The 22,289-nt window shown below is 30.8% G+C and overlaps 3 protein-coding genes across 3 annotated transcripts in view; 2 read left to right on the forward strand and 1 right to left on the reverse strand.

Annotated features, from left to right (window-relative positions):
- LOC134695081 (transient receptor potential cation channel subfamily M member 1-like) overlaps positions 1-22,289 on the forward strand; it is a 67,590-nt gene that overhangs the window by 10,819 nt on the left and 34,482 nt on the right. The gene's annotated exons all lie outside the window — the stretch shown is intronic.
- Positions 1,869-20,904, reverse strand: LOC134695244 (uncharacterized). Its single transcript, XM_063556461.1, has 6 exons — positions 19,512-20,904; positions 16,977-17,144; positions 16,154-16,239; positions 15,333-15,424; positions 13,472-13,581; positions 1,869-5,152 (listed from the first exon to the last, which is right to left on the reverse strand). The coding sequence occupies exons 1-6, from the start codon at positions 19,896-19,898 to the stop codon at positions 4,838-4,840; spliced, it is 1,158 nt and encodes a 385-aa protein (XP_063412531.1). The 5' UTR covers positions 19,899-20,904; the 3' UTR covers positions 1,869-4,837.
- Positions 5,246-12,780, forward strand: LOC134695243 (uncharacterized). Its single transcript, XM_063556460.1, has 5 exons — positions 5,246-5,762; positions 6,735-6,912; positions 7,555-7,652; positions 8,836-9,960; positions 10,686-12,780. The coding sequence occupies exons 1-5, from the start codon at positions 5,345-5,347 to the stop codon at positions 11,483-11,485; spliced, it is 2,619 nt and encodes an 872-aa protein (XP_063412530.1). The 5' UTR covers positions 5,246-5,344; the 3' UTR covers positions 11,486-12,780.

Here is a 22,289-nt window from a genome sequence, read left to right on the forward strand (position 1 = left end):
ACACATGACACAACATAGAAAACTAAAGAAAAAACAACAAAAACCCCACCAAAAACTAGGAATATCTCAGGTGCTTCGGAAGCGTAAGCAGATCCTGTTCCACATGTGACACCCGTCGTGTTGCTTAGGTAGCAATACACAGTTAGGAAAAAAACTTGAAATTTACACTCATAATTTTTAAACACCCTCTTTCCCCTCCTGTCTAACAAAGAAGGCTTTATATGTGTATTATGCATGTATATACTTGTAGAAAGAAAATCCTCCATATATTTGATTTCTCATGGTCATAAGGGTGAAATATAATCCCTTTTGGGTGTAACCATGGCAACAATCTGCATTTCTTAGATACGAAATGTAGCAAAAAAGGGGTTGAACATGTCACAAAAGTCTCCAAAATTTGGTCTAAAAGAAAATTTCAATGAAGTACAGTAATACCTTTCCTGAATCCATAGGTTTATATCTATCAAGTGGTCCAAAAAATCATATGCTTTCCTGCTCGTTTTTCAGGAAAATTGAATTGAAAAGATCGAGCGCAAAATCTTTGTTGATAAACACGACACTAATTTATGGACCTATGAACGGTATGGATAGGAACATACGGACTCTCAATCATAGAAATGGCATATAAAACATTTTAAAATCAATCTAAATGTTCATATAAACCCACTAAGAAAGCTATATTATTCTTCAACATCTCATTGAAATATTTTCATATTTAAAAAATTCACAGGGCCATAATGCGAAACTAAACTTCTAACTGTGTTTTGCTACCTTATGTGATAACAAATCCGGTAAATAGTCTAATTGGGAAGGTCACATTCATGAAAAGGAATTGTAGTTACGGCGTAAGGAACATATCCGATATCATTTGTGAAACGGTTATTCCATAACGGTTAATCAACTCGTGATGGTATCAAAGTATCAAAACTATCAAAGTTAGTTTAGTAATAAAGGTGAAACCGTTATCATAGTTTATGTATGTATGTTTGTTTGTCTGCTGACATGTATATACTCTTAAATGAAGAACGATAAACATATCGAAGTACTATTTTCCCCAGCAAAATGTTCAGGTATTAACATAACTGAATAGCTTGCACTGCACGAAATGATGCATTTAATATAAAATTAAATGCATATTTTATGCATATTAAATTTTAAATTATAAAAAAATATATGCATTTACTTTATTGGAAAATTTCTAATTTAACATAAGTTTAAACTTAATTTAATAAAGCAAATAAATTCCCAAATTTCAACCTAGTTTAAAGATATTTTTATATCTGAATAAATTTCAAGTTTAAACAATTTAAATATAAATTAAACTTGAAAAAATTTCAAATTTAAAGAATTTTTAGTATAAATTAAATTTGAATAAATTTTAAATTTAAAGACTTTAATATAAATTAAATTGCAATAAATTTCAAATTTAAAGAAATCTTAATTTGAATTAAATTTCAATAAATTTCAAATTTATAGAAATCTAAATTTAAATTAAATTTAAATAATTTTCAAATTTATAGATATCGAAATTTAAATTAAATTTCAAATTTAAAGAAATCTTAATTTAAATTAAATTATAATTAATTTCAAATTTCAAGAAATCTTAATTTAAATTAAATTTGAATAAATTTCAAATTTAAAGAATTTTTAATATAAATTATATTTGAATAAATATAGAATTTAATTTCTAGTTAAATTTGCTGAGGAATTACAATCATGGAAATAAAAATTGAGAAAAGTTTTCTGATTTTTCAACTTCAACTCAAATATCTTGTTTGGAAATATCTAATTAAAGAAGAAAATGAAATAAAAAATAGGAAAATTCAATGATTAAAATATTGAAGCTATTGAAAAAATTATGGATCCTTCAACTTTTCTTATCAATATATACAAAGTTTGAGACTTGAAGGCAGGGATTGCTCCTCAGTTTAATAACAGTAGAATAAGATTTTGGGTTCCAATTGCAAATGTATGGTTTGTCAGTATCATTAAAGTCTGTAAAGATGAAACTACAACTATAATCCAAAGTTTATAAGTCATTTATTTGCAAAGGTTAATACCAGTTTGTAAGTATGCCTTTATCTGTAAGTAAATAATGCCAATGCCTCTGATTTTATATGAGAACTTAAAATGTTTAAATTTTAAGACTTGCACATAACACAAAATTAAGATATAGACTTCAGGGCAAGCCTATCTATCTCTATGTGTGATAATTGCAACAATATATAATACAGGAGATAACAAAAACCCTTGGACAAAGCATAATCATACACAACAATTTCCTGTTTTATCTTATTGCCATCCTGTCTTGGGCATATTTATACAGATTGAATAATATTTTTTTTAAATTGAATTGTCTCCCTTTGTATATACTTTAATAAAAGAAACAAAGTCTTTATCAAATTAATTTTATTCAGATATTGACAAATCAAAGTTATTTTGATTATCAATAAAATATACTGTCAAAATGTTGGTTACATCAAGGAACTACAATTTTACCGTGTAAACAAATAAAAGTTCAGTTCTACATCAAATTCAAACTAGTCAATAACATAATGGTATGTGACAAAGAAACATGCTTACTATTTGAGTTTGCTTGTTTAAATATCATAACATTGGAGTTATCACAATTAGCAAACATACCCAGCTTTTTTTCAAGTTTGGTATCATAAAAATATTAATGAATAATCTCCCTTGCTAGCATTATTAGTCAATCAAAGGAACAACCAAATACATCAAAAACAAAAAATAAAACAACAAACATAACATAGTTGCTAAATGAACAACCAATGTGCTGCTCAGACATTAATTCAAATTTTATCAAACCTCACCCTGAATGCTATATACACAAGATACAGGTAAAAAATAATTGAAGGAAAAGTAAATTTCAAATATATACAATTGATTAAAATAGCACACAAATAAACTTTTTATTAAAAAAATAAAAAATTTCAAGCACAAAATTATCAAATATTAAATGTACTAGGACATAGGAAAATTGAACAAAAATAATATGTTTTTAAGATTAATTGTTTATTAATACTTAAACATTCAAAATAGACGTAACATTTTTGTAAACTGTTAAATACGCAAAGTTATCTCCCATTGACCAAAATATATATAAATAATGTGGTGAAATCTTAGATGAAAAATCTAAGACAGCAAATATCAGACACTTAAATGAACCGCACCCAAATTATTATTCAGCTTTTAATCAATTAAAAAAGGCATTTTTTTTTTAATTAATACAAGAATGTGTCCCCAGTACATGGATGCCTTCTTCATACTATCATTTTCTATGTTCAGTGGACTGAAAATTGGTGAAATTCTCTCATGTAGCATTAAAATTAGAAAGATTATATCATAGATCACAGGGAACATGTGTACTAAGTTTCAAGCTCATTGAACTTCCAACTTCATTGAAAACTACCTTGACCAAAAACTTTTACCGGAAACAGGACAAACAGAACAAACAAAGGGACAGACTGATGCCAAGACAAGAAAAACATATTGACCATAAATAAGGCATAAAAAATATGTAGGTCAAACAAACACAATAACATTATCTAATGACAAATATATGTTGCACCTGTAAATGATTTTTATAGTAAAAATCAAATGTTGAAATCAGAAAGCAATTGTTTATCTTGTATAGTTAAAAAAATCTTCAAGTTAAGTTCAAGAAATCAAAATATTCTGTCTGACTTATTTTCAAAGGTTTTCCTTAGGCTGATCTACTGGTAATCTTTATAAACTATAATTCAAAAGTAAATCATGAAGTCATTTTCTTCTTTGCTAATTCCAAAAGTGTACTTTTTATTTGGCCCTATTCAAAATTGAAGGATTATTTTTTTGTCATATGCCCTTAAGCAAACTCAATTAAATGCAAGTTCTGGAGATTTATTTAGACAAGGCTTTCTTAGACCTCAACTTTTTGCAATGTGCATTTAGCTGTCCCTGGTATTTACTGCCAAGTTTATCCATGCAAGATTTAGAATCTTTCGACAGCCTAGTCAGAGGTTTTGTAACAAGGCAAATGTCATTAATATCCAAGAAAAAACATCCAACTGTCAAAATTTTCGTAATATCAATTACTATAATTTTACTATGTAAACATATACAAAAAACACTTTTTTGAAATAAGTAAAGATATACATCAAATTCAAACTAGTCAACAAAATAATGGTATATGGCAAATTAACATGATTACTTGTTTAAAAATCATTGCAAAAGGGTTATAACAAACAGCAAACATAAGCATTTTCAAAGTTTGGTATCATAAGAATATTTATGAATAACCTCCCTTGCTTGCAATATTTTCAATCTAAAAATAAACCAAACACATCAAATAGCAAAAAATAAAACAGCAAACATAACATAGCTGCTAATTTCAAACCAATGTGCTGCTCAGACATTAATTTAAATTTTATAGGATCTCACCCCAAATGAATACATATGATAAAAGTAAAAAAAGACATTTTATGATATGTATAATTGAATTAAATAGCACACAAATATTTTTTATCAACTAAATTATGAAATTTCATGCACATGACTATCAAATATTAAATGTACTTGGACAATTGAGTGAAAATAATATTTCTTTTAAGATTAATTGTTCATTAATTTTCAAACATGTTAAAAAGAGATAACAATTGGTAAACTGTTAAATATACAAAGTTATCTCCCATTGACCAAAATATATAAATAATGTGGTGAAATCTTAGATGGAAAATCTAAGACAGCAAATACCAGAGACACTCAAATTATCATTCAGCATTTAATTAAACAGAAAAAACAAAAGAAAAATAATCAAAAAAATATGTAGGTTATGCCCTCAAGCAAAAACCCATGACAGGTCTTGGGATTTATTGGGACAAGGCCTCTCTGATGGCCTGCCAACAACTCTCTTAGATCTCAACTTTTTGCCTTGTGCATTGAGCTGTCTCTGGTATTTACTGTCAAGTTTATCCATGTAAGATTTAAAATCTTTCGACAGCCATGGCAGAGGTCTTGTAATAAGGCGCGTTTCATCTTCAGAATCACTGTCCTCACTCGACATGAAATCAATTTTTATGGCCTTCATTAGTTTTTCCTCTTCAGGCACTGGTAGTTTCTTTGCTTGAAGGGCCTTAACTCTATTTTGAAGCTTCTGTAATGAAAATGTTTAATTTGATTTAAATTGACTAGTTATATCTATTAGACAAAAGGGATCTTTTCTACATGCAGTAATTCTAACTTAAGGTGAGAGGTACGTAAATGAACGCCTCTAGCGGAAAACGGGAAAATTTGCGTTCGTTGTTATGAGAGTTATTCCCCTTACACCAGAAAAAATATTTTCAAAATGTCGGAAGAAATTCCGCTTCGACGTAAAAATGGTCAATTTGGTGGTAAAGTATTCAACAATTCTCGTCAAAATCTAACAAAAAGTGTGGTAGTAGTAAATGAAATGTCTTGTCCAAATGAAACATTGCTTCCCTCCCAAGAAAATGATAGTAATAGTACCTTGGCATGGCGTGATGGTCGAAGAGTGGTTGAGTTGGGATTATTAGCTGACCAACTTAAAGCGTGTAAGAACTGTTATTCACCTTTATATCTTCACAACTGCTCAAAAGAACAAAGATATGGCCTAGGAAGTATATTGTATATACCTTGTGGCAGCTGTCCCTACACCAACTTAATAAACACTGGTAAACGACACAGATCAGAAACATCCAAAAAGGGAATGTTGATATGGGATGTGAATACTAAATGCAGTTTGGGTAAGAATATTACAAAAACTTGCATATATACACACAATAACAAATAAAAGCGTACTATGTAACGTTGACTTTTTTTATTTTCGTTCTAATCTTTGAAGTTGAAGACTGACACTTACTTTACAGTAGTTGCATGTACAATATCGTTTCTAAAAGTAAAAACAACTGTCTACACTCAATTCGACTCTCTCAAGAAAATAAATAAAGAGTAAATACTCCTTTATATGCTAAATAATGAGAATGAGTTTTATTGATTTGACAATCATTTTTTCACTCTAATATAAACATTTGGACGTTCATACAAATAGAAACCGTTGTTTACAGTGCTTTCTTTCACGTCCGCAATATGGTCTATTAATAGAAGTGGAAATTGCTAATACCGAGAGTGAAAAAAGTAGGATTAAAACAAATAATTTTTACTAGAAATATTGAACATTGAATTTTAATTGTCGCGTGAAATGAAATTTTCAAAATGCATAAATCGGAAGTGATTATTATAAGCAAGAGAAAAGGAAAATAAAATTGACTGTGATACGAAATATGGATGACATTGTGCACACACAGACAAACGGGAAGCAAAGTAGTCTTTTAAATAAAATAAAAAAATAAAATAAAAGAGTTTACAAGTTTATTTTATTTTGATTTGATAAGAATAGTATCGTGTTTTATGATTATCCGTTATAACCGCCGCCTCAAAAATTAAAAGATAAGGCGAGTTCATATAGTATACAGAAAATTAGGAAATTTGTGCGTGCATTGATTAATTCATTTTGAAATAGGAAAATATATGTCTCTAGTTATTGCAATTTCATTTAAAAAAAAGTATTAAAATGTAGACTTTGGGGTTGGTTTTTGCTTTTGTAATATGTATTTTTCAAGTACAAACATTTCATATAAATGTCTTTCCAATAAAATCAAATTTTATTACATATATATCGGATACATTGTATTTATGAAAAAAAATCGTTTGTTTAGCCTATTTAGATGCTGGAATGGGTCCACACCAGACAGTGAATTTTCTTGCTGGCATTAACATCCCCCCAATAGCAGTTAAGAATTTAAAGATCAGAGAAAGAGAAATCGGTAAAACTATTGAAAAGTGTGCTGAAATGTCTTGTCAGAAAGCTTTACAAGAAGAAATAGATTTAAGCAGGTAAGTCAAAATTTTATATCTATTAAAAATAAGAAGATTTGGTATGATGCATGTATTAAGAAAACTATCCACGCGATATATTCTGACATAACAACTACATGTATAAGACCGTAAGGCCGGCTGATCATAACGAATAGGTAGCTTCAACAGGCCCCGAAATACAGTAAAACAATTTAAACGAAAAATACTAACGATCTAATTTCCTTACAAAATAATAGAATGAAAATAAGTATGAAACACATCAATAAATGACAACCACTGAATTACAGGCTCCGTACCTGGGACAAGCACATATAGAAGGTGTTGAGGTTAAACTTATCCTGGCTACCACACACTTGGGATAGTAATGTCTCTATACATGTAGTTTATAGTTGAACAATTTAAAAAAAATCCTTTATGAAGAAAATAAATCATTGCAAATGGTGAACATCTAAAATTAAATCTTGAAGTGTCGATGTGTTCAGTTTTATGAAAAAACGAAACAAAATTCAGGCATCTCCTCACAATCAATAATATTTAATTCAATAAAAGATGATTTATAGTCAGATATATTGAAAATAAAGTTAATCGGATTGCCAGCGTGTGTGATTAAATAGACCTAGTTATATAAACTACCCATTAACAAGAAACATATATTTTTAGAGATGAAGATGATAATTTAAATGGACCTTCAATAACAGTTTCTTTTGATGGTGCTTGGCAGAAACGAGGAAGTGGAAGAAGCTACAGTAGCTTGACAGGTATGCCTATATGTATATAGTAAAACGATAAATAGCTAAAACAGAGATTTCACGTCACCCCCAAAAATCACTTCTTATTTAGTTAATGATTTTGTATGCCCAGAGTCTAGAAGAAGGAGCATTAAGAGTAATCCTTCACCGTCCGGCTGTCTGTCCCATCTTTGTTTATACAATCTTGCTTAAATTTAATAAAAGAAATTATCAGTGTTAAATACAACAATTTGCAGACATATAAAAAAGAAGATGTGGTATGATTGCCAATGAGACAACTATCCACAAAAGACCAAAATGACACAAACATAAACAATTTTAGGTCACCGTACGGCCTCCAACAATGAGCAAAGCCCACTGAATTACAAGCTCTTGACTTGGGACAGGCACATGCATAAATAATGTGGCGGGGTTAAACATGCTAGCGGGATCCCAGCCCTCCCCTAACCTGGGACAGTGGTATGCATGGTTCAAGTTTGGGCTGTGAATCGCTTACTATTCTAGAGTTATGCCCTTTTAAATGGGAACATTGTTTCTTATTATATATGTCATGTGAATTTTATAAATCTCATATACATTACTGAGTATCACAACATGTAAACAGTATTCGAATTTCAGTATTGGGTCTTTTGCCGTTCTGAAATTATGCTCTTTTTAACTCGAAATATTTCAAAGCTTTGGGCGGGGCATTTGGGTTTTCATATAAATTATTCTTTTCAATTTTATACATCGTCTGTTTACGGCACGTATTATAGTATACTGTTGTTCGTTCATTCGTCGGTCCGTCCGTCCGTCATCAACATGTCATACATTACCGCAAAAACGCTTTAACCAATTCTCATATAACTTTGGTGAATTGTTTATATTTATTGTTGTGAGCTCTCATTCGTTTTTCATAAATTGTTTATATCTAAATATGTAAAATCCATTTTGATTTTCATAAATTTCTTATATGGCATTGAGAATAAATTGAACTTTATTTGTTTATAGTCTGACAACAGATGTACTAAGTATTGCACAACAGCACCTTGTATTGCACAACAGTAATAATATATGAATATAATTTCAATTTATATTACTTATTTTAAGTTCTGTGACTACATTTATTCAGAAACCTGTAAAATGTCAAATATTTGACTTGTACCAAGCTTGAATATGAATGTCGTTATAAATCATATAATTATATTGGTAGGTCATGCTACAATGATTGGTGAAAAAACTGGAAAATGTGTGAGTCAAGGAACTAAATCAGCAGATTGCAGAAAGTGTATGTATGTGGATGAAAAGGGAGATGGACAGCACGATTGTAGGAAAAATCACAGCGGAAGTGCAAAGTCGATGGAGCCAAACTTAGCCGTTGAAATGGTGCAGGACCTGCAATGCAAAGGATGCACAGTTTCATGTATAATAATGGATGACGATACCACTACTCTAGCTAGACTTAAACAAAACATTAATTCTGATATTGTTAAAAGGTCAGACAAAAACCACCAGAGAAAAAATATTGTTAGTGACTTATACCGCTTACATGAAAAACACAAAGGTAAATTGTCAACAAGTACTATAAGCTACTTGACAAAAGATTTAGATTATGCGATAGCCCAAAACCAGAATCATGCAGAACAATTGAGCCAGAATATTTATGCTATCATTCCCCATTCTTTTGGTGATCATTCTCACTGTGACTTATCGTGGTGTAACTACCATAAAGATCCAGAAAATTACAAACACAAAAGTCTTCCGTATGGCAAAGATTTAAACGGAGAGGAAATGTTTGCTGATTTGTCAAAATTGTTTGATTCTTACGCAAAGAACTCACATAAATTAGCTAACTGTGGCAGCTCACAAGGAAACGAATCCTTAAATCAAATAATCGCGTTAAAGGCACCAAAAGCTAAGCATTTTGGGAGTAGCCAATCCCTTCCTTTCCGAGTATGCGTGGGTGTTATTCAGAAAAACGAAGGTCGTTCTTATATACCACAAGTATACGAAGCTCATAATTTGTCACCGGGAAAATTTACAGTAATGCATACGGCAAAAATAGACAAAAAGCGCAAACATGACAAAGTAAATGCAAGTACCCGGGAGGCAAAGAGAAAAAGACTAGTCAAAAAAGGAAAATTCAACATAAATCTAAAGGCCAAAGAAATACGAGAAGGCATCACATATGCAACCTCTATATCTGCACCAGGAAATTCGATAGAGAAAGCTGATGATATTTCACCCATTCCTGATCCTGAACCAGAAGTGACAGAAGATCCCGTGTCTTTGAAAGACGAAACATTTGTTTACTTTGACCTTGAAACTACAGGATTCGGTAAGAAATTAATTGGTTTTGTTGATGGCTGTCTTTTATTATATAGCCAATAGAATCGTTATCTTTTTTCGGCTACAGATTATTTTCCTATTTATGAAGAACTTAAACAGCCAGATCTTCTTTGATTTGAATCTACACTGAGTAATTGGAAATTTATAAACAAAAAACAAAAACAACAAATAAAAAAACACGATCAGGCTACACCAGTATGTAAATGTTATATGTGTGCCTAATATTTATATGTCTTATTGTCATTCAAAAAGGGATAAAATACAACTTGGAATATAATGCGTTGCTATTCTATAGGACCTGAATACATTATTAGAAATCTTTATAGTATCACAGTATATTTAAAATGTCTTAGCGTTTTTACCAATACTAAGAAGTTTGAATAATAATATCAAATGTATTTAACATTATGCATACATAATAAATAGGCTAAATAATTATGAATAAAGAGAGAAATTAACTGGAATTCAGAAATTCAGAGGACACTACAAAAAGAAAAAATCCCCTTCACATCCGCAATCGCTACATATAATGTTTAACATGAAACAACAACCGTTTTTTTCTGCATTGAATTGTATGCGTTTCCGTTAGTTTTGCTAAGTAACATAAACGATAATCATTGTAGTTTTTTACTGTGTGCATCGTAAGATGAATGATAGGACGGCAATTTTTAAGTATTAATATCAAAGACTTATTTTGAATTGTTTCTTTTTCAGGTACTGATTGTGATATCATTCAATTAGCTGCAGCATATGCCAACCAAAATTATAATCGGTATATGGTACCTAGTCAGCGTATCTCGCCATCTGCCTCTAAAGTAACCGGGTTTTCAAAAAGTGGTTTAATTTTGTACAAAAACGGGGAAATTATGCAGACAGATGAAGAACCTGAAATTTTTAAGCAGTTTATTTCTTGGCTTCCAAAAAAATGCATTCTGATTGGTCACAATTCAAAAATTTTTGATTCCAGGATTCTGACTAAGGCTTTACAAAATAATAATGTCATGAAAGATTTTGAATTGAAATGCGTTGGATTTATTGACACCTTATCATTGACGAAAGAACTACTACCAGACAGAAAGACAAGTAAGCAGTCATACAACCAGGAATCACTCGTGAAAGATATTGTTGGAATTAGTTATGATGCACACAATGCCATTGGTGATGTGCAATCCCTGCAACAGCTGATCAACACGTTAAAAGTTTCTCCAAGAATGCTTGAAAAACACAGCTTCTCTGTTCGCTACACAGTAAACATGATCAGTAAGCTGCAGCTAACTAAATCTAGACTGGAGTCATTTAACAACATACCATCTTCTTTTTGTTCAAAGACAATGCTGAACAAAATTGCCAAATCCGGTTTACGGTTAAACCATCTCATCCTTGCAGGAAATAGAGGAGGTGTTGATGGTATACGCGAATTGCTTACAGAACAGATCGACGGGAAGCCCCGAGTTACCAAAGACAAGAAGATACTGGACTCGATTTCAGAACATATTATGTCATTGCAAAACTAGAAAAAAAACATTGTCTGAACGTTTATACATTATTTTTTTTATTTTATATTACACGTTTAGTTTCTAGATAAAACACATTACGATTTTATAATATTGACATCAATTCACGATCATTGAACAAAACAAAAAGTAGGATAAAAGGATAATGGAAGATTTGCATCAAACTTTGATATATTGTGTAGGTTTTATCTATAAATTACGTGTATCCCCTTTGCTTTTATAATATAAAACATAGTCACCATCTAATTTCAGGATGGAATAATAAATCAGTACTATTGTCTATTTTTTGTGTTGTACGTCGTACGACGATTCATCGGCACATTGATGACTCGATTAGGTAAAAAAATGTGTTTTTCAGTACAGTTTGTCTTTTGACTTTTTCTACAGTTTTTCTGCGGCATTGTCAATTTGTTTTCATCTTTGGAACATTTCGTTTTCCTTACTGATTGAGCAGCAGCAAATATTTCATGTATTTTCGGGTCGAAAATGTATTCAATGAATGTATATCGTCATTCTGTGGATTTCAATGATAGTTTCCGTTTACTTGGCTTAAACTTTTACAGATTCTAAACTACCAGTCCATTGTTTAAAGATTTTCTTTTATCATTAAATCAGTGCCTTAATTGTTGTTCATTGACGTAAACCCCACACTGATAGAAAAATTAAGTTATACATGACTAGGGTCTCATCTAATCTGTAAACAAATGAATATCCGTAATAACTAGTGATACTTTTTCAGACAGGATAATTATTTCATAAGCGCTATAGCGCGTAATTAGTTTAAAAACACATTGTAAACAAAGAGACGCCTTGAGGTAGCGGTCGTTGTCTTCATTTGACAAGATTTTTATGTTGGTGACTATTCTGCTGATAGAGACTTGACGTTGCGTAATCCTCTTCGGCGACGTCATGCAATTTCTATCTTTTACCGTCAGCAATACCCTTTCAACGGCTGATATATAAAAAAGGAGTCCGGTAACCATAGGAAAATTATATATCAATAGAAAGGAAAATTCTATCATAAAAACATTTAATTTTTATAGAAAAATCGTGGGAATGGTTTTAACTGCAGTTTAAAATAAGCTGGAAATTTCTTACTTTTTGCGTAAATTTGACGTTATGTCTATGTACTTCATGGTGTTTTTCTAACAATTTCAAATGACTGTAACTTTGAAAGTACATCGGTTACCCACTCAAAATTTTCAATTTTTCTGTTTGTTTTTAAAAGTTCTACGTGAATACAATTTCTTAAAAAAATCGGTGGACAAGCCATTTACGTACCTGTTACCTTAAGTCATAATCATAAGTTGAAAACAAGATATTCTATAGAATGACCAATAAATATCCTGTGGAATAATTAATATTTAAAAAAAAAAAAAAGGATTTGTGACTAAACATGAAATTAAGCTGCACGTTCATAGTACATTTATACTCTGCTCCCATAATGATTTTCTATTTTCAGTGGACCATGAAATTTGGCATTAAATTTAATATAATATAATAACATAGACCACATGTGTATTAATTTTAAAGTTGATTGGACTTTATTAAAAACTATCTTGGCCAACAACTTGAACCAAAACTTTTACCTGAAGTGAAACAGATGAAAGGATAAAAACGCAAAATAAAAAGATCTTTTCACGGGAAAAAAACAATAAAAACTCTTGTTTCTACTTATTTTACAAATCACATAAGCTTTGGAGCTTCATGAATGGAAACACTTGAAACAAAAGTGTAAAGCATGCTGAGCATAAATATTCCATTATATATCATTATGAAAAAAAGCATTTCATTTCAATGGTAACTTCAACATGTTGACTTAAACATCTGTCAAATCTAATAAAGAAAGTGCAATTTTTTAAAATAAGATGGTTTGAATAAAATGCATTGTGAAGTCAACACAATAGACTGATAGGACAGGATAGATAAGCTTGTTTATCATTCTACAGTTTTTTTTCCTCAATTGTTACTATGTTTTGTACTTACCCTGTTCTTTCTCCCATACAAAACCATTTTTCTGTTGTGTGAGGCCTTTTTTCCATCCTCCTCCATTTGTCTCCTTTGTTTTATGGTATTGAAATATGTCTCAATACCAGCTGGAAAGTGAATATAATGTACAAGTCAGTAATAGGACTATTCCATTTAAATTTCCCACCTGAGGGTGGAAGGCTACCATTTTTTTTTTATTCTGTTGGGGGAGGGGTTTTAAAATTTGAATGTGAAATTAAAGATTGTGGGACTAGTCACACTCAGTTTATTTTGGTGTTTGATGCTGGTGTAAATTACATTAAATGACAGCCATTTCAGTGACAGGTATTACTACAGAACCTTTCCTCTAGGTGGCGTGTCTTGGAAGAAAAGACATTTACTTGATGGGACATATATTTTCAAAATTTTCCTATAGGAGGGGTATAAAAATTAGGCAGCATCACCATTTTCCTCCATGGCTTATTATTGAGTTTTTTTTTTTGTCTTATTCAATTTCAATATTAATGACAATATTAAGTACTCCCATTTTGTTTTCTTTTGACTTATAAGATGTATTTGTAATTAGCCCAATCAGCTGTTTAACTGAAACTGAATTACTGCCCTTTTAATCTAATTTTATCTATCTATTTAGTAATTAATCTATTAATCAATAGCAAATCAATATAAATTCAATGTGCAAATTTTCAAACAGAAAATAGGTCATTCATTGTTTGATTGTCTAGTTCATTCAAATATAAAATTGTTTTGAATTATTTTTCTGTTGTTTTTTCCTGCAATTATCTTTGGTCTCTATAACATCAATGAAGTTTTCAATCGTTTGACTAAAGTGCATTAAAATTACCAGATGTCAAAGAATGGATCTCATATAAAAATTAAAGTGCTTGAATGATTAACATATTCAAATTCCAAATAAAAAAATCGTAAGGGTTCCGCAAAACCCAGTGTTTGGCCTACTTTTGCTGTAAACCACAGGCTCCTAAATATTCCTCTTGATACTATCTTTTGATTGTAAAAAGTTCTGTCCAAGTTTGGTAAAAATATAGGATAGTTTATGAATGTGATTAATGTTTTAAAAACTTCAACTACAGACTGTATGTAATGTTAACTTAAATAAAATTAAGTCCATTTATAAGTAAAATACAAATAAACACTGTTTTTAGATACAAAATGTTGTTAAATTTCCTTCTAGATACAAGCTTCTGTTCAAGTTTGGAACAAATTCTTGATAGCATAAGAAAGTTATTAAAATTTTAAAAACTTCATGAACTTTAAACCACAGAGTGAATTTAATATTTCCAGCAGAAAAAAAAGTCCATAAGTAAAATACAGATAAAAGGTATTTTATTTTTACAAAATTTAGTTCTGGATACTATCTTATGATCATAAACAAGCTTCTGTCCAAGTTTGGTCATGTTGGTAGAAATCCAGTATAGTTTAAGAAAGTGATTAAAATTTCAAAAACTTTAACCACAGACATGACAGAGTGAATATTTGTGGACGCCGCCGTCAGAATGTAGGATCGCTTAGTCTTGCTTTTTCGACTAAAGTCAAAGGCTCGACAAAAAGAATGTGACAAAGATGCTCCCCTTTCCACTTGCATATATGTAAAGAGGGAATACCTGGAGAAAATAGAAAGGAATTCCATTTAAATTAGAACCTGAACTGTTTTGTAGTAACAATTTTTGTGTAAATCTTCATACCATTTGATTAAAACTAAATTCTATTGTAGCTTAGTGACAGGGTTATACTTTTATGCTTCTCAACTGGCAGCAAGGGCATAAATTATTTTAAATGTACCATATACATGTAGATATCATAGTAAATTTGCATTACTATTGTAAAAAAAACATGTACTTACTCTTAATAACACCTTCTTCTGTTGTTGAAAATTGTCCTTTGACATAAAGACATATAGCCTCAGACATCTCTTTATTTACCTCTGCAGAATACCTAGAAGAAGCTAAAAAGTTAATATATATTGGCCAAGTAATTGCATATTAAGAAAACACTAATGGTTTGAATATTTTAAAATTAAGGTTTTTTTTCCTTCTTTCTTTTTCAGTTAAATAGTTACTTATTCATTCTTAATCCATATCATTGTAACACTGCATGCTATATTTATGTAATTTAGTTACCTGGAGTTGGTATTTCAAGGAAAGGGATTAATATCAGCTATATACACATGTAGCTTGTTTCTGAATCCTATTATTATTGTGTATTGTGTATGATGATATATTTGTATTGATGATGAATATATATGTTTAAACTAAAACTAATAGTGTGAGGAAATACAAGTTTAAACCAATAAATGGTTTTTATATGGAAACAAGCCTTACCGGACCTACTCCTTTGTTTTCGTTAATTTCTTTCTCATATAAATCAGTACACTGCTTCACATTTTGATAAAAAGTAGCTTACTATATGGCATGGGTTTTGCTCAAGGTTTAAGATGTGATGAATGGTAACCTATTGATAGTAAAATTCACTTCATGAGAACTCTATTTTTTAGTTTTCTCATTACCAATCACACTGCATCTCCTTAAATATTACATTTTGACAGGGGTCTACTTATAATTACATTATTTTCCATAAAATTAAAATACAAAGATATTTCATCCAGTATCATTATCCTAAGACTCAGCCCAGTCATGTCAAATTCATGTAATTACTATTACTTACTTCAAAATAGAACCAGCTGCTGTTTTACATGTCCAGATTAAATTTTTTTCTGTAGTGCTATGCCTGTAAGCATCACGAACAGCTTGCTGCAAAATAAAACAAAAAAGGTTTATCAACTATCATTTATTAACTGTCACGACTGTTTTGATTGAATAAATGTGTACTGATAGGAGATCATATACATGTATGAGGAATTTATATGTTTTCAAACTGGTCTACACCAGGAACATTGCACATATATTTGTAAAATTGGATCTATGCAAAGGGAAGATTGGACAGGGTGTCCATGATTCCTAATACTTGAAATATATACTTTGCACAGTTCACTGCTTGGCTATTTGAAACTTTATGATTGCATGTATAAATTTACCCTGACACTTGAACTTACATATAATATGTATAAGGTATACATGGTATATTTGCAGATTTTATTAAAGCAGGCTGACTATGGGGTATGGGCTTTACTAGATGTAAAAACAGTTACTTATAGTTAATTTCTGTGTCATTTGGTCTCTTTCGGAGAGTTGTCTCGTTGGTAATATTCTTTTTAATAAGCAAGTATTATTATTATATTATAAGCTGATAAAACAAAAAGACATACATTTTTTTATATATATATGTCATGTATGTTCCTAAATCAATGTTCTATCAATGGCATGTCTCACTCTCTAAGTGAATTGCATGACTTACATGTAAAGTATATCATTTGATAGATTTTCTAATTATGAAATCAGAAAATGTAGACAAGATATTTATTTTAATAAATATATAAGTGTATACACATGATACACATGTATAGCTGTATATATACATTGCACTGTACCTTAATATGAGCAGGAACATGGACAGCTCTTATTTTTCCTTTTTTCTGAGCTCCTGCATGTAAATCTATCCTCTGTAACATGTGATGTAATTCTTCAATTTTTTCCCCTTGATCTGTCAATGTCTTCATCAAAATCTCAGTTTGAGCATCCATCATTCTCTTCATTAGCTAAATTATAAATAAATATATCTTTTTGAGAGATTGTAAATATACATTACATGTATATAGTAGTCTAAAATTCTGTCAAATCAATACCTTTTTAACTTTGATTTACTGTTAATATACAAAATCTATATGTATGGCAAAATGTATGGTAGTAAAACTACATTTGTACTGAGCTGCATGTTCTAAACTTGGGACATATTCTTACAGAATACATTGTAATTAATTGAAATGCAGACGCAGTGACAATGTTGCAGGCACTGGCAAAATATTATCAAAAAACATGTTTGTGAGCATTAATTTTGAGTGCCAATTTGACAGAGTGCTAATGTGGCTAATATTTTAATATCAGCATCTGCATACACTTCCAGACTTTAAAGTCTTTAAGTTTATACTCAATAATGCAATGTACTGTAGACATGGTAGAATAGCTAATTGTTTCTAAAGTTGATTACAGACTTACTCAAACATGTTTTTGCTCTAGTCCAAATCCTTATGACTTCGTGAAAGGCTATTATATTTTTTTTTCTTTTGACAACTTACATCCACAAGTGTCAAAGCGAAATTTAAACAGTTAAATATAGCCTTCCTAGACAGCATAATCATTTGGACTAGTTAGTATTTGCTCAAGACCCGTTTCCCACAGAAAACAAGTGAGTTTGCACGCCACGTCCTCCCCTGTTTAACACCATTTCACAAAATACAGTGAATAACGAACCCTTTTCACGAATGCACGTGAAATAAAAATGGCAAAACATGCTGCACGAAAATAACCCTTTATCACCCTCTGTAATAGACGTATTTACACTTTTATGCAAATTTGTCCGCCATTACATAACATCACACAGGTTCCCGTAAACTTTGACTTCATAATTCAAAACATATGACGTCACAACTAAAAAGTGATTATTGCTTGACGTCAGAGGTGATGTTAGGTCATTCGGAGGCAAAATACAGCTAAATACCAAAAGTGTAAATACGTACTCCTTTGATAGGTTTTGTGTTAGGAAGGTGTCCCAGAAATAAATTAAAATAACCTTGCCAAAAGTCATAATCTGATTATTATTTGGACTAGCCATCACCTTTTCAGAATCCGGGTCCGTTCGCCCATATTCACGTTCGCCATACTACGTGTTTGCCCTGATACCTGTTCGCCAAGATTTTTATTTTTTTCTATTTGTTTTCCAGTCGCATAATTTTAAGTATTTGAACAAAATATGTTAAAGTTTGTTAACAAATTGACAGAATATTTATATTGCCGCAATCATTTTATCATTTTCTCTTTGATTTACAGAGTAGAATTGGTATGTACAATGTAATTCTCTTTATTGATATTTGTTAACAAAATAATTGTATTCTGTCAATCATGAATGTATGCAATATAACTGAGACTAGGACTATCTCCGAGTATAATAATGAACTTGTAAATCCGTTCCATGATATCTGAATATAAAGTTTTTTCAACTTCAATGCCCTAAATATCAATATTTTTTAGTAGGGCGAACGGACTCACTGGGCGAACGAACTCAGGGCGAACGTACCCAAGGCGAACATGTTTTTAGGGCGAACGATCCCAATACCACCAGTTCACTAGGTTTTGTGGAGAAAATTGGGCATAAATCATTGAATGTCAGAATGAGCTTCAAAAGATAAATGATTGTGTTATGTCTAGAACATTATAAGTAATACGGTCACCAAATCGATAATCAGACTTATGTTGAACTTGAAGTGACTGTTGTATTGACAGTGTCAGTGTTGATGAAAATTACTTCTTTGCGGATTTGAAAATCCCGCAATGACAATATGAACTGTGCTGTATGGAAAAACCGCGAGGCAACCGAGAGATAAAAAATCAAACTAAATACCAGTATTTAAGATATCATTTGTCAGCCCAATAAGATAATGTATCCTTTTTGATAAATTAAGATGATACATATGATATAACTTATATAACTATAATGGATTTATGGAATAAATGAGAGAAATGTTATCTTTAGAAATTGATGAAATAAATAATAAAGTGTTTTTCTTGTCTACTTTTGGGTCTTAACTTACACTGTTATTACAACAACATTGCAAAAAACCGCGGGACATGGCCAGATACATTTATAAAGATACATCATTTTTCATAATAAATCAAGCTGAGTGAGTTACCTGGACTCTTTCACACATGAGAATGCACCTGCATAGGTTTTTCTCAAATTATTGACTAAATGGAAAGTTCAAACTTTACTCAACCTAATAACTTGTATAACATACGGTCATGTACAGTGATATATAAACATGCATTATGAACAGTAATTGAGTTACACAAATTGTATACAGAAGTCAGAACTATCCAAAATAGTGACAAGTAATTTAACTTAATTTTACCTCATTAACTGACTCAATGTTGACATTATTGTGTGCAGCGCTGGTGTGAAAGGCGTTAGGTGTTGAAGTTAATCTTCGTCGAATCGAAATTGGTGTGTCCATATCTGCTGGTCCACCGCATGCTCCAGGCATAAACTGTTCTGAAGGGGCTGACAAATCTAGAGGCGCCAACACAGCATTCCTTTGCTTCTTTCGGAGAGGACTTTCAGAAGGACCCTTTTCTTGTATAGATGTACCTATATCCACTGTTTTCGAACCGTCATCCGACCCCGAGTCTGAGTTCTCCATTTGGAGATGGAAACTGGAAGTACTGGTATTAATGATTTTACTATGAGGAATATCATCATCTTCAGAACTTGAAAGACTAGCAAAGCTTCCAGACGACATATCAAGACAGTGATGCAAATAATAAACAGGTACAAATTTTTGTTACAACTGTGTTTTAGGGAGAATTTCTCGAATTATGGTTCTGAACTAAAATTCAATCTCTTAAATATCATGTATGGTCCACTGATACATGTAGTTAATCTTTATAATTAAGGGAGGGCTGTATAAATATAATCAAAATATGTGTCCAATGAAAGCTAAATGTGAAATTTAATTTCCAGATTTAAAGCTTAGTAAATTATACTTTTTTTGCTACAGCTGCAATTTTGATGCAAAGGGAGGAGTCATGACTAGCACATCCTTCATTCTTTATTAGAACTGTCTAACCAGAAATTGTTCAGCTGTATTCATCATGTTCAATGGCAAAATATTAATATTATAGACAAAAAATCTTCACAAAATTAATGTAGAATAGATCAAATCTAGCACTTTGATATGTCATTAGTAAAAATCATTCATACTGCAATTACAATCGTTGGTTGGAGTCAAACAAAAATATATATCTGCTAGCACATGCATATCAAGTTACACAGGCACTGAACTGCTGAACAGTAATAGAACAACTTTAGAAAACTGCCAGACTTCATTTAAACAATGAAAAAAAAGAAAATTTGTTTTAAAATCAGATGTTCAATCTTACATTTTGTAGTTAGTCATGTCGATAGTGCAGGACTTCTTAAGCTACAATATTTAATGTATGAAATCCTTGTCTTTTTCTAAATGCCCTATTGGCTATGTATATAATTCCTATAAATGTTTGCATTAAATAAAATAGTCTAGCTCCTTTTCTATATTAAACCCAATATAAATTAGATTAAAATGGTCATAATTTCAAATGTTATGTTGATCATGTGAGTATAACATGGCCAGTTCCTTCAGAACCTTTGATTTATTTTGTAAAAATTTGGTGATTCTCTTAAAGCTCTTTCAGAAATATTTTGAATTAAGAGCAATTACATTGTAATAGCTTCATTAAATTATTATAAACTAACCATTATACATACATTTTGTAACATGTACATTTATAAAGGATATCTGATCTTATAAATTTAAATTGTATATATACAATGTATATATTTATTTTTTTAACTTAAACCAAATTGTAATGTCCACAAAATATATTTAAGCGTTTTTATATAAACTTTGTATCTATTATATTTCTAGACTGTAGCATGTAATTAAGTGATATTAAAGCTAAATCAAAGACATCTATACTGAGTGTGCTTATTTTATCTCTTATGTTAAATGTATGTAAAAACATTCACAAAAAAAAAAAAAAAACTGAGAACTTAAACAAAAAAGTACTGTGTACACCTTATAATGTGTACTGCTACAACATTACAATTTTTACACAACATATATATATATATACATAACTCGTCTAAACATCAACCCAACAATGTTTGATCTGTAAATTTGCTTTCGCAAATGTTTGGTTCTTCCCTCGCCGGGATTCGAACCTATGCTACTGTGATATCGTGACACTAAATCGCCTGCACTGCAGCCGTCCCACTAGACCACACGACCACCTGGGCTCTCAAAAAAAGAGCTTTCGCTGGCCATGTGTTACCTTTCCACGTCAGTGTTAATCTAGCGGCGTACTACAGTACATGATATATAAGGCATGAAGATGTTATTGTTACAAATCAGCTAAATTATCATATAGTAAAGGATCCTACAAATTAATGTAAGATACAGTCACAGAAAATAATTATATTCATAAGTACGTCTGAGTCAGTGACAACCCTACAACAGAATTGTATCCATCGGATCGCCATCAATGTTGGTGATACATGGCTGTGTACATAATGTATATACAACTCGTCTAAACATCAACCCAACAATGTTAGATCTATTTATATATAACTCGTCTAAACATCAACCCAACAATGTTAGATCTGTAAATTTGATATATATATACCAGTGGCAGATCCAGAAATTTGTGGGGTTTTATAGCTGAGCTTAAGAGGGGGCTCACTCCGATCATGCTTCAGTAATCCCCTATATACATGTATAATCAACTGATTTTTCCCTGGTGCCCTAGCCCCCTTCTAAATCTGCCTTTGTATACTAAAAGCTTATTTTTGTCAGTCTCAACTTAATTGGATTTATAAAAGGGGGGGGGGGATAAAATATTCAAGATAAAGTAATAAAAAAACTAATAAATAAAAAGGGGCATAACAGAATAGAGTGAAATATGAAAAAGGCATGACATCAGTTAAAAAGATGCAGGATTTTTTTTTCATCATAGCCTGTAGCTTTTACAAATCAAATGGTACCTTTCTTAATTATGCATGCAGTTTTCTATATTTTTTTAAATGAAAAATTATTCTTAAAGTTTTTTTTAAATATATTTAAATATTATCATGATTATCATGTATATTGTTTTCT

Source organism: Mytilus trossulus, chromosome 13 (genome assembly GCF_036588685.1).
Source record: "Mytilus trossulus isolate FHL-02 chromosome 13, PNRI_Mtr1.1.1.hap1, whole genome shotgun sequence".
NCBI lineage: Eukaryota > Metazoa > Mollusca > Bivalvia > Mytilida > Mytilidae > Mytilus > Mytilus trossulus.

Bases quoted from the DNA above. Each gene is read 5' to 3' on its own strand.
- LOC134695244 (XM_063556461.1), bottom strand. From the start codon at position 19,898: ATGTCGTCTGGAAGCTTTGCTAGTCTTTCAAGTTCTGAAGATGATGAT. The intron at 17,145-19,511 runs GTAAAATTAAGT...TTTATAATTTAG, and splicing joins ACATTGAGTCAGTTAATGAG to CTAATGAAGAGAATGATGGA. The intron at 13,582-15,332 runs GTAAGTACATGT...TTCACTTTCCAG, and splicing joins AGAAGAAGGTGTTATTAAGA to CTGGTATTGAGACATATTTC.
- LOC134695243 (XM_063556460.1), top strand. From the start codon at position 5,345: ATGTCGGAAGAAATTCCGCTTCGACGTAAAAATGGTCAATTTGGTGGT. The intron at 5,763-6,734 runs GTAAGAATATTA...TCGTTTGTTTAG, and splicing joins GAATACTAAATGCAGTTTGG to CCTATTTAGATGCTGGAATG. The intron at 7,653-8,835 runs GTATGCCTATAT...TTATATTGGTAG, and splicing joins AAGCTACAGTAGCTTGACAG to GTCATGCTACAATGATTGGT.